The 12,196-nt window shown below is 40.6% G+C and overlaps 1 protein-coding gene across 1 annotated transcript in view; it reads left to right on the top strand.

Annotated features, from left to right (window-relative positions):
• wdfy3 (WD repeat and FYVE domain containing 3) overlaps positions 1–10,303 on the top strand; it is an 87,531-nt gene extending 77,228 nt beyond the window's left edge. Inside the window, exons 52-67 of the mRNA XM_068310442.1 lie at positions 14–131; positions 416–522; positions 950–1,103; positions 1,202–1,293; positions 1,376–1,588; positions 1,960–2,101; positions 2,210–2,364; positions 3,053–3,211; positions 3,400–3,579; positions 3,667–3,849; positions 4,096–4,189; positions 4,462–4,605; positions 4,843–5,076; positions 5,289–5,400; positions 5,585–5,782; positions 6,824–10,303. Of these exons, the coding sequence (XP_068166543.1) occupies positions 14–131; positions 416–522; positions 950–1,103; positions 1,202–1,293; positions 1,376–1,588; positions 1,960–2,101; positions 2,210–2,364; positions 3,053–3,211; positions 3,400–3,579; positions 3,667–3,849; positions 4,096–4,189; positions 4,462–4,605; positions 4,843–5,076; positions 5,289–5,400; positions 5,585–5,782; positions 6,824–6,944 (2,406 nt within the window). The 3' untranslated portion in view covers positions 6,945–10,303. The remainder of the gene's footprint in view (positions 1–13; positions 132–415; positions 523–949; positions 1,104–1,201; positions 1,294–1,375; positions 1,589–1,959; positions 2,102–2,209; positions 2,365–3,052; positions 3,212–3,399; positions 3,580–3,666; positions 3,850–4,095; positions 4,190–4,461; positions 4,606–4,842; positions 5,077–5,288; positions 5,401–5,584; positions 5,783–6,823) is intronic.
• Positions 10,304–12,196: the final 1,893 nt, after the last annotated feature.

Raw genomic sequence — 12,196 nt, 5'->3', positions numbered from 1 at the left:
CTTTTTTGAACAGGAACTGGACCTGAACAACCCCAAGACGTTCCGGAACCTCGCCAAGCCAATGGGAGCGCAGACTGATGACAGACTGACCCAGTATAAGAAGAGGTACAAGGACTGGGAAGACCCTAATGGTAAGATCTGTTGAATCTGCAAACTGCTTTAGAACTGGATAGAATAAGAGGATATCTTTTCAGACAAGTTTCTGATTTGAATTGGACTGAACATTTCATTAACCATTACAACAGGAATATTTTAACAACATTAAAAAAAATGGAAACAAAATACATATGTTGGATTGTTGACCAAAATTACTTATTGTTTGTCTGAGTCACTAGTCACAGGACTGCATGTACAGTACATGTCGGAGTTGTGATTTCATTCACCAGTATAAGCAAATGTGTTTGTGTCACACTAGGGGAAACACCAGCTTACCACTACGGTACCCACTACTCATCAGCCATGATCGTAGCCTCTTATCTGGTCCGGATGGAGCCTTTCACACAGATTTTTCTCAGACTCCAGGTTTGAACTTTGCTTTCATATCTGTGAAGAAGATTTTGAACTAGTTTCCAATCTAGTGGGACATTCTACCTTACTGACTGTCCTACAGGATTTTATGATACTGCAGCACATTGCAGCACAAGCTCAATTCATCCACTTGTTGAAAAGTGTTTTTGCTATTGATATGAATATATTTATTTCATATTTTATGATCGATGTTATTTTGAGTACTACTCTAAAGGACAAATTAAAAATATACAGTAACAGTCCTTGTGTTTTCAGTTTTATGTTATCACATTTTTTAACCACATACTGTTCCATTTTTTAATGTATCTTAATTTATTTTAGATTCTTGTCCTTTTAAAACCTAACAAACATAATTGTTTTCCAAAAGTTTACTTACATGCCCAGATGATAAGTTGTCACAAAGTTTCCTGTATGTTTGCAGGGGGGTCACTTTGACCTAGCTGACAGGATGTTCCACAGTGTGCGTGAAGCCTGGCTCTCTGCCTCCAAGCACAACATGGCTGATGTCAAGGAACTCATCCCCGAGTTCTTCTATCTGCCTGAGTTTCTACTCAACTCCAACAACTTTGACCTGGGTTAGTATGAAGATGCCTGAAACTAAAACAACCAATTAAAGTCAATTTGACTGTGACAACTAAATATTAAAGCTCTGTTTTGCTGTTGGATATTCCAGGTGCCAAACAAAATGGAACCAAGTTGGGTGACGTCATCCTTCCGCCTTGGGCCAAGGGTGACCCGCGAGAGTTCATCAGAGTTCACCGAGAGGTTAGAGACGAATCCGCTGGTGACGACATCAGACTGTCAGTGAGTCCATTAACCTCCAGCTTGTCTTCCTACCTGACTCCAGGCATTGGAGTGCGATTATGTTTCAGCTCACCTCCATGAATGGATCGACCTAATATTTGGCTACAAGCAGCAAGGTCCACCAGCCGTGGAGGCTGTCAACGTCTTCCACCACCTGTTCTACGAGGGTCAGGTCGATATCTACAATATCAATGACCCACTGAAGGAGACGGCCACCATCGGCTTCATCAACAACTTTGGACAAATCCCAAAACAGGTCAGAGACGTCTGATATCTGGGCCACTGCTGCAATACTACTGTAGCGTAGCAGAGACAGGGATGTCTGTTTCTGTTTCCTCCAGCAATTACCACTATAGGGCATATTAATGTATCTGCCAGAGGAGTACAAGACATGCTAATTGTGGCTAATTGCCATCAGATATCAGATCAGATAAAGAATAATGGATTCATTATTGTAATGCTGCTTCATGATGGCCTGATTCTGCACCAGTAGGGTTTGAAAATGTCAAATCAATTTTAAGCATATTCTACATTTCCTCCTGATGAGATACGTTTCGGCACAAACCACAGTAAGAACCCGTTCGCTACCGATAGCTGACTGTTGATGTGTGTGTGCTTGTGTTTCAGCTGTTTAAGAAACCCCATCCTCCTAAACGAGTACGTGGTAAGGCCAATGGTGACGTAGCGAGTGTCCCTCCAAGCTCAAACAGTGACAAGATTTTCTTCCATCATCTGGATAATCTCAGGCCCTCTCTAGCACCTGTCAAAGGTACACATATCTCGGGATTTAATCTGAAGTAACTCAATATATTTCATCTAGCAGCACTCTGTTGGGTTTTGCAGCACTCACACACTTCATTGTTCTTTGTCTGTCTAGAGCTGAAGGAACCCGTGGGACAGATCGTGTGCACTGACAAAGGCATACTTGCTGTGGAACAAAACAAAGTTCTGGTTCCCCCAACCTGGAGCAAGACTTTCGCCTGGGGCTATACTGACCTGAGTTGTCGCCTGGCTAACTATGAATCTGACAAGGTCAATAACATCTCACTATCATTATTACCAGCAACAGTTTATCAGAGATGTTACCCCATCAGGTGCTATTCTTTACTCTCCATGCTGTTTCTTGTGGCAGTTTAGTCTAATTTCCTGTGGTTGTATGATCAATGCTTTCACTGGGACTCTCTTAGATTGGCAAAAAAAAACAAAAAACCTCTAGGAGAATGTTTTGATTTTAACAGATATGTGGGTGTTAAAAAAAAAAAACTGAAGTCAATGCTGCCCCCTGCTGGTACCTGACTGGTAGTCAGTGGAACACCAATTTTACAAATGCAGCCGCCGTAAAATGTCTGATGTGTTGTTGTTTCTTAAACATGTGTCTTAAGCAGTAGTATACACAGAATAGCAAATATAGAATTAAATATGGCAGCTGCGCGCCCGGAGTTTGCCCTCCTCACGCCTTAAGACAGCTGAGATAGGCTCCAGCTCCCTGTGACCCGCTATGGCGGATAAAGAGGTTCGGAAGATGAATGAATGAATGAATTGTAACACTAAACTTAGTTGTCTGACTGTAGCAGAAAAATACTTTTTGTTCCGCTTTCGACTGAGAACAAATGTCTCATCTTCAGAGATTCTCCACAACACAAGTCTGAAAAAAAACACCAGTCCTCCATCTGCATTTTGCTACCCAAATATTTAGTCTTGATATTGAATCTGGTTTCAGGCGTTGGTGGTGTACGAATGTCTGTCAGAGTGGGGACAAATCGTCTGTGCCATATGTCCAAACCCAAAGCTGGTTATCACCGGTGGCACCAGCACCGCCATCTGTGTGTGGGAGACCGGAACCTCCAAAGAGAGGGCCAAGTCACTGACGCTCAAACAGGTAAAAACACGCTAAAAACTGTTTTAGTTCACTTTTATAAAATAACAAGCTGGTGATATCAGCAGTTACTGATTAGGTCGTTTGACATTTAGAGTGAGTGAGCCCTTAAGGGTTGAAATCGCTCCACACTAATGTGTCTAATGACTGAAAACTGATGAGTCCTTCTTACCCCTGCTGTTTCATCACAGGCATTACTGGGACACACAGATGCTGTAACGTGTCTGACGGCCTCGTCGGCGTACCACATCGTCGTCAGCGGCTCGCGGGATCGCACCTGCATCATCTGGGACCTCAACAAACTTTCCTTTGTCACGCAACTCAGGGGACACCGGGCGCCCGTCTCGGCGCTCTGCATCAATGAACTGACGGTGAGCGGGAGCCTAAGCTCAGTAAACACGAGCAGGAGGACATGATTTATGATTGCAGGGATAAACGGCTGTTTTGTGTTTGTGCAGGGCGACATCGTGTCGTGTGCAGGCACATATATACACGTGTGGAGCATTAACGGCAGCCCCATTGCGAGTGCCAACACCTTCACGGGGCGCAGCCAACAGATCCTGTGCTGCTGCGTGTCGGAAATGAACGAATGGGACACGCAGAACGTCATAGTCACTGGACACTCGGACGGCGTTGTCAGGGTAACTGTACTGATCTGTATCTCGTAAAATATCATCAAATTTGAATTTCTGTATTAAATACCACTCATGAGCTCTGATGCAGACAAAAGAATTGAGTGTTGACCCCATTCCTGCCACTTTAAATAAGTTTACATTCAGAGTGGAGGAGCTATAACTTTTTTTTTCTCCTATAATGACTTAAGTGTGATTTGACTGAAGTGAACTGTTTTATGGTTACTCAAACCGTTCTCTAAACATGTCTTGTAGTTTTGGAGGATGGAGTTCCTCCAAGTCCCAGAAACCCCTGCTCCGGAGCCCGTAGAGGCAGACGTGCCCGACTGCTGTGGCGAGGAGAAGATCGGTGAGTCTTAACAGGAAACATGATGAAGTCACATCTGTGATGCTATCACGTCTGATAACTCAGATCTCTTTAACGGCACCTGTGCGGACGTGAACTAACAAAATTCACGAACACACATTGTGGTAAAGCAGAACGCGTGCTATCAGATGTAGATTCCTTGGCGGCACACCTTGCCTTTGTCGGTTTGCATTTTATTTTTATTATTGACATTTACTCAGTCATTTCTGGGAAAGTGTTGCCGTGTGGTGAAGTGACTAATTTGTGTCTCACAGAGGGTGGGGAGAGTCATAACGGTGATGACGACAGCAGCGACTCAGATGGAGACGAGCCTAGTCTGAGCCAGGAGCCCAAAGCGCCGCGCAACCCCTCGACGGGTGGGGGCAGCCAACCAGGCAGCACCGTCCACAGACCCAGAGGTACGAAACACACAGCAGCTCTTATTCACTAGTATCTGATCCCGGTTTACTGGCTGGATTGTAATCAGGGAAGGAAGGATCAAGTTTTCTTAAAGAATGCGCGTAACTTTAAAATAATGACACCATAGAGAAACACTGATTCCTCTATTACAACATGTTTTATTTAACGAAAGACTTAAAGGTATAAACCTCAGTCTGTGTCCATGTTCACATTCTGGACTTTAAAATCCCTTCCAGGTCCTTCAGCTCGAACGGGGGCCTCGTGGTCGATGGACAGCAGCTCTGATGACTCTCACCGTTGGTCAGACACACTCAGCATCGACGAGAAGGACGGTTTCGTTTTCGTCAACTACTCTGAGGGCCAAACTAAGGTTCCTCATCCTCATCCGTCTCACCCGGCCCAGAGCTCCGTGCCGCAGCCTCTCCAGCCTGCTGTCATGGATACGAGGACTTACAACCAGCTCAGGACAGGTGAGCCGGATCAATACTGCAAAGTGTTTTCACATTTCTCAGAATGACTGTTCTAACAAGGTTTTCAGATGTTTTCACCATTTCATCAGCGGCTTATTCTTTGTTCAGAGCTAAAAATAAAAAAATAAAAAATTCTATCCTTTGATGAAGAGAGTGTATTTGTGGTATTGTTAAAACATGACTTGCTTGAGAGTTTTTGTGCGTGACCACAGGCCACAGATGGGAGCGCCAGCTGGTCTTCCGGAGCAAACTCACCATGCACACGGCATTTGATCGCAAGGACAACGCACACCCGGCTGAGATCACATCGCTCTCCATCTCCAAGTAAGAGAGCCGAGCATCTGCCACCAAATGTCACTTTGTTGCCCAACCCGTCAGCAAACTATAAATAACAATGAGCAAAAACGTATTATTCCAATACCATCTGTGGAGATATATTTAAAATGAAAGACCTCCCTGTTGAGTTATTCAGTAGTCCTCATTCTCATTTTATCACCTTTTTTCCCAGGGACCACAGTAAGATCCTGGTGGGCGACGGGCGCGGTCGAGTCTTCAGCTGGTCGGTCAGCGATCAGCCAGGCCGTTCAGCAGCCGACCACTGGGTGAAGGACGAGGTGGTCGATAGTTGTTCCGGCTGCACGGTCCGCTTCTCCCTCACCGAGCGACGCCACCACTGCAGGAACTGCGGACAGCTCTTCTGCCAAAAGTAAATCTTTACAGCAGCAGTACTGCTGACGCTCCAGCGGGGGCTACTTTACTCCACTCCCCCCCTTCAGCACTGCTGTTTCTTTCTCAAAAAGGAAACCGTAGCTGCATGTTTCTGAGATTATAACGTCTCAACAGGAGGTGGCACACCATTTGATTTTGTCCAAAGGATTACACTGTAGTGATAATGAACAGTTAATTATAAATACTGTTAGATCAAATCCAGGTATAAATAAACTTATAAACATGTCTGGGTAGGTTCTCAGTTATCCAGGTCATGGTTATCCAAAGCTGTTTAAGTCAATCCACTGGATGTTAAGAAAGTTCTTGAAGACGTTCCGTCTCTCATCCAAGAGACGTCTTCAGTTCAGAACTGAAGCGCTTTTAAACAATCTGTAAGAGTGTGGGAAAAGGCAATACAGATATAAGGTGGTTTAATGTCAGTATGGGGAGGGTTCATAAAAATTTCAATGACTGTAAATTATAAAATAATTAGTTTATCTCCATATCACGAAATCTTGTTATATGCGGGTGGTCCTGGAACCCATTAACCGCGAGTAACGAGGGATTACTGTAATCCAAAAATACCTCTTAAGATCACGTCATTTAGTCAGATGACAAAACACACATTTAGGTCAACAATTATGAGTGGAACACATTAAGGATTTGTTCTGTTAAATATTCACAATTTTACAATAAATATGAGCTCTTAGGTTTTGTAAAAAAAAAAGTATAGTATTTTTAGTCAGTCTAGTTTATTGATTTAGTATAATACAGATATTTCAACAGGTATATGGTGTTACCTGTCTATTTATGGTATTATGATCTGCAAACATTTGAAAAAATACTCATTTACCTTCACAAAACTCCACGTATGAATGAACCATTATGAGATGTTGTACCTTTCTTTTTTTCTATGAATCGTATTTTGTCCTCTGTAAAGTGATTGATTGTAAGTACAGTAGATGATATAAGTGATTCTAAGCTGACTGGGTTGTCAGATGAGCCGTTTCCAATTCCCATGCCTCACCTTGTTTTCCAGGTGCAGTCGCTTCCAGTCAGAGATCAAACGGCTGAAGATCTCGTCACCGGTGCGAGTTTGTCAGAACTGTTACTACAACCTCCAACACGAGCGAAGTGTTGAAGATAGCAGCAAAAATTGATTTCCCTCTTCACCCCCTCATTGAGAACTAGAAACACCACCTCGCCAGGACTCCGACCTGAGGAGCACATCATCCCCTTTTCTGCCTTGCACCCTCTACACCTCCCTTGAAACCTCCATCATCCTCCCATCCTCTAGTAACCACATATACTGAAACACTGACTACAGCAGCAGGAAATGTCGCTGGGAAAGGCAGGACTAAACAAGGATAACGGATCAAAATAAGAGAACTCAATCTCCACTTTTACCACCTGCACTCACAACACCTGGAGGAAAAAGAAGCAGAAAACCCAAACCGTCACCCCCAGACAGAACTAACTTGTTCATATTGTAAATACTTAACAATGGCCTTTTTAAGTCAAAGAGGAACAAAAACAGAACAAAAACAAGGTCAAAGAAAAAAACGAAACAGTGAATTGCCTGTAACATTGCATTGTGACTAACCACTCTTGGCTTTTGTGTGTAGTCTGCATCACGATTCACAGCGAGTCCTGAGAAGCAACACGAAGGGGATGAAGGGAAACGAATGTCAATGATTAATGTCTGGCCTGATTTTAATAGTGGGTCTAGTTATATAAAAGGTCTTCTTTTTATTTCTTCAACATTTTGATACAGAAACATTAGCGGCACGCAGCTTCACCCCCTTCAGAGAGAGATTTATTATCGATGTCACGTTTCCTAATTGTTTGAAAAATTATTTCAGTCGATCAAAAATGATTATTATTATTATTATTATTATCTTTTCAGTCAGATTTAGAGAATTTAATGTTGCTGCTGTCTTTAAACTGGACCCATCATCACTTTAGATTTCCTTTCGTTTTTATTTTTTTAATTTTTTTTACAACCATAGCTCCAAATATTATTAGTTTTTTAAATTTTCTGTGAATTTATTTTCTGGTTTAGAGAGAACCTGTCATATGTTCATTGTCTGTGAAAAGAATGAAGTGGACAAAAACAACAACAATAACGCACATGTAAGATTGTGACGTTTTCCATCATAGACCTTTTTAGTTACTGTACAGTGACTTTTTAATTGCACACATAAAGGGACTCTTCCTGTGTATAGCGGTTTTTATTTTCATGTTGGTTTTATTTGATTTATCTGAGACTTTCAGTCTGACTGTGGCATTATTATAGCAGAGCAAGAAATGTTGCACTCTGCACACTTTATCCTCAGTCCTTGTGGAATATGTGAAACTTCAGGAGCAGCAGCCCAGCACCTTTCTTAGGTTTATTCAGTACACAAAACAATTATTGGACTTAATGGAAAATACAAGAACAAATTCATGTCATGGTTTGTTAGTCAATGATGTGCTCTGTTTTCACTGTTTTGCATGCACAATTTATTACTCAAAGCAGTGTTTTGTTTGTTCAAAAATTAATTAAATCCATCCAAGATTTCACCAAGTTTAGGATAAATAACTGGAATCACTTGAGTTTCTCTTAGATTAGTTGTCCAATTTCGTCGGCTAAAGATGTATTTAATTGCAATTTTTTAGACCATGATTTGTTATTTCTTATTAAAATGTGAGTTGCAAAAAGTCAGAGATATAAAACAGATGTCTGTGGATAAACTGGAGTTTAATAAGTGGCAAAAAGATGACTTCTCTTATATTTATTAATATGGAGTTTCCTCATTGTTAACCTTTTTGTTGTGAATTTTCCTGATTATAATTTCAGCACTTCCATTAATTTATACTGTAATGCAAGAAAATATTACTCATGGGCCAAGTTTAAAAAAAAAGACAAATACAGGCCAGTTGTGAAGGAAACTTCAGAAGTCTTGTAATCTTGATGTAGTTAAAAAAACATAAGCAGCGCTCATCTTTTTGGATGTATCATCGGGGTAAAGACAAAGCACATGCCGATGGATTTCCTCTTGCCACAATATTAGGGAACAGTTTAGGACGATATTAGTTGTCCTAAACTGTAAAAACAGACATTACATTTCATGTGATTTTAGCATATTTCAAATTACCCTGTGAGTTTTTGGTTGTTTTTACGAATGCCTTTTTACAAAGTTTAATGTAACGACACGTCGGTCAAAAAGTTAGAAGTTTAAAGTACGATGTCTTCCCAGAAAACAGCCCCAGATGAAACATTTTGGCCCCGGTTGAACTCCATGCAGACGCTCATGTTGACACTTTGATCTCCGACAGCTTTCCCAAGTTTTTCTTGTTATTTAATGTCACTCCGTACTTCATGAATATTCTGCAGTGCTCTGCAGGACGGCTGCTGCTGCTGGGTTTCAAAGCTGGATATACTGAGTATTTCTGTGCATGTTTTCTTTTTCCTCGTTCCTTTCTTCATACGTCTGATCATGTTGTTGTTGTTTTTTTAGTGGTCCTGTAGGCTACAATTGTGCATTATAGTGCCGCTATCTTTCTTTTCCAAAGAGATTGATCTTTTAGTTCCCCTACAGTGTTCACAGAATCTCAATGGGAAAAAAAATAGAATTTTCACAAAGTACTTTAATATCCATCTCCACATCTCCCTGATGTCATGATAAAAATATGCACTGTCATTGTTTGGTATCATTCTGCATTTATGTACTGTAATTTAGCAATCGCACCATCTTGCTGAAAAGGCCGTTCCATCAATCAAGACTTTCTTTGCACCCTCATGTACAAAACACATAACAGGTTTTTACTGAATGAGGTTTTATGTTGTCATTTTAACAGAAAGGTGCATTGCACAATAGATAAATGAACTGTACAAAGTATTTATGCAATTATGACTGATTTCAGATTTTTTTTGGTAATGATTATTGCGATTTCAGCAAGTTTTGTTACTTTACGCACGTCTATTAACACAGCTGACTTTCTGTGTCAGTGCCCTGTATATGTTCTTAGTCTCTTGTTTTTTAATTTTTATTTTAAATTCTTTTTTGGGTTTTCTTTGGAGGCATTGTCTGTGAAGTTGTCACAACCGCCGTGTTTGTGTACAGAAACAAAGATGGTGGGTGGACTTTTGTATTCTTTATGGAAAAAAAAGACTGAGATAAGAAAAAGAAAGTCAAAAGAGACATCCTAGACTATTTTGGTGGTCTTGTATTAGACTGCATTACTACAGTATCTGGTGTGCAATCTGTGATAGCTGAATGTTCTTGTATATTTGTGTTCACTCCATCCTACAAGACAAAAAAATAGAGTAACACACACACACACACACACACACACACACACACACACACACACAAGTAAATAATGCAATAGATCTGGTACATATTCTTTTTAATTTCATTTCAATAAATAATTGCTGTTTACCACCAAAACAATTGATTCTTGTATATTTGTTGTGTTTTAAGGGTTCAGTTCATTACATAGTTTTGCAAGTTGTTAAGTTAAGGTGACTAAATGACTCAGAAATATCTCATTGCTTAATAAAGGTTGTCAAAATAATAGACTACTAGTGTAGTACTGAATTCTTTAAAGCAATGAGGTTTCTATTTTATAATTTAAAAACTAACAAGTTAAAATCAGTAGTTTTTTTAAATTTTATTTTAGGGTATGTTTGTACTATAAATCCTGAGAGGTAATTTGTAATTTAATTTATTGGCTAAAACCAAACACAAAGAGGAAGACCACATGGACGAACTGTGCATGATTTATTCATTCATTCATCTTTCGCATATTTAAAGTGATAGAATTAGTCTTGTACTGTACTTTCGGCGTTCGTATGAAAGCAACGCAATAATTGCGCAAACCTTTTTATGGAACGAGTGACACCGTACACCTCTGAGATTAGAACCTGTGATGATGAGGTTCATTTGCATATAACGAAGTCAGACGGAGGTCCTGACTGGTTGCTGTGTGCTGCAGCGTGAACCAGTTAATGGGTTGACCAGAGAGGCTCTGCTATCCCACAGCTGAGGGAGGTTAGACCAGAAGCGGACTGAGACAGGAAGTGTTGACGTTGACCCTCCAAAATAAACTTTTGGTAACGTGAAGGAATAAGAAGAGTCGTTTATTTCAGCATCACAATCTAATAAAGGATTCTGATGCTAAACCTCTAGTATACAAATATAAAATAAGCTTCTAGTGCAGATTTAGTTCCACATAACCACATATCTCTGGCTTCTCATCATAACCTGAAGTTTATTTTATTTTACCTGCTCATTTAAAGCAATGACCTGAGATTTTAATTTATGTTTAAGAAACACTTACTACAACACAACTGTCACACAAAACTAGGAATGCAATTAAAAAAAAACCCTCCCCAACAAGTTCTGTATACAATTGTAGTTGTCTTTTCATGGACTCATAGAACAATAAATACATCCTCTGCAGACAGATGACTTGATGATTATTTTTGAATATTATATTATTTGATTATTTCACTGTTGCATCAATATTGAAGCTGAATTTTACTGACGTAAATTGTAACATAATTTTAAATCCCAAAATGTGCACATTCAGAAAAGCATATTCAATCCAAAATTTGGCCATTTTGTTACTAAATGGCCATCTTGTGAATTTGCTCCAACACATTGATAAAATCCATTCTTATTTTGTTGCTTATATACTGCATATATCATTATTCTCAGTCGACAAATTGTAGACTTGCATGGCTGCTTAGAGGCTACAGATGTGACCATATTTTGGAAATCCAACATCACAAATTATAAAACAAATGCAAACAGAACCGAGATGGAGCCTATTCCAGCTGGGTGGGACGCGCAGAGCCACACAAAGACACAGACCAACATACATGCACTCACTCATGTCTACGGTCAGTTTGGGAAAGGCCAATGTTTTCAGGGGTGGGAGGAAGCCGGAGAACCCGGACAGAAACCACGCATGGGGAGAACATGCAAACTCCACACAGAGCGGAACTCGAACCTGCAACCGCCTTGCTGTGCGGCGACAGCGCTACCCACTGAGCCACCGTGCCGCCCTGAGTGGACTTCCAATTGTTTATCTGGACTCCACTGGCATTAGCACTAAAATCTGTACTGGACACTAATAGCACTATAGCACCAACTCATAACAGGTGAAACAGGAAAATGTAGAGGCCACAGTCAGCTGCTGTTCCCTCCAGGGCTGCTTATTCAGAACCAAACTATTTGCATGCAGCAGACTTATTGATAATCATTCTAACAGTAACATCAGCAGATGTGGTTTGGAAACACCACTTGAGCCGAGAGCATTTTTGTTTTCACAAAGGATTCAAACTATGTCAGACATTTGCAAGGGGCAAAGTCTCAGTAATCAATACCATACACCTCAGTCACTCCTGTCTATGTGACGACAC

The sequence above is a fragment of the Antennarius striatus genome, chromosome 3, assembly GCF_040054535.1.
Source record: "Antennarius striatus isolate MH-2024 chromosome 3, ASM4005453v1, whole genome shotgun sequence".
Classification (NCBI taxonomy): domain Eukaryota; kingdom Metazoa; phylum Chordata; class Actinopteri; order Lophiiformes; family Antennariidae; genus Antennarius; species Antennarius striatus.
The sequence above is the reverse complement of the archived record's forward strand: the minus strand, read 5'-3'. Positions and strand labels throughout refer to the sequence as shown.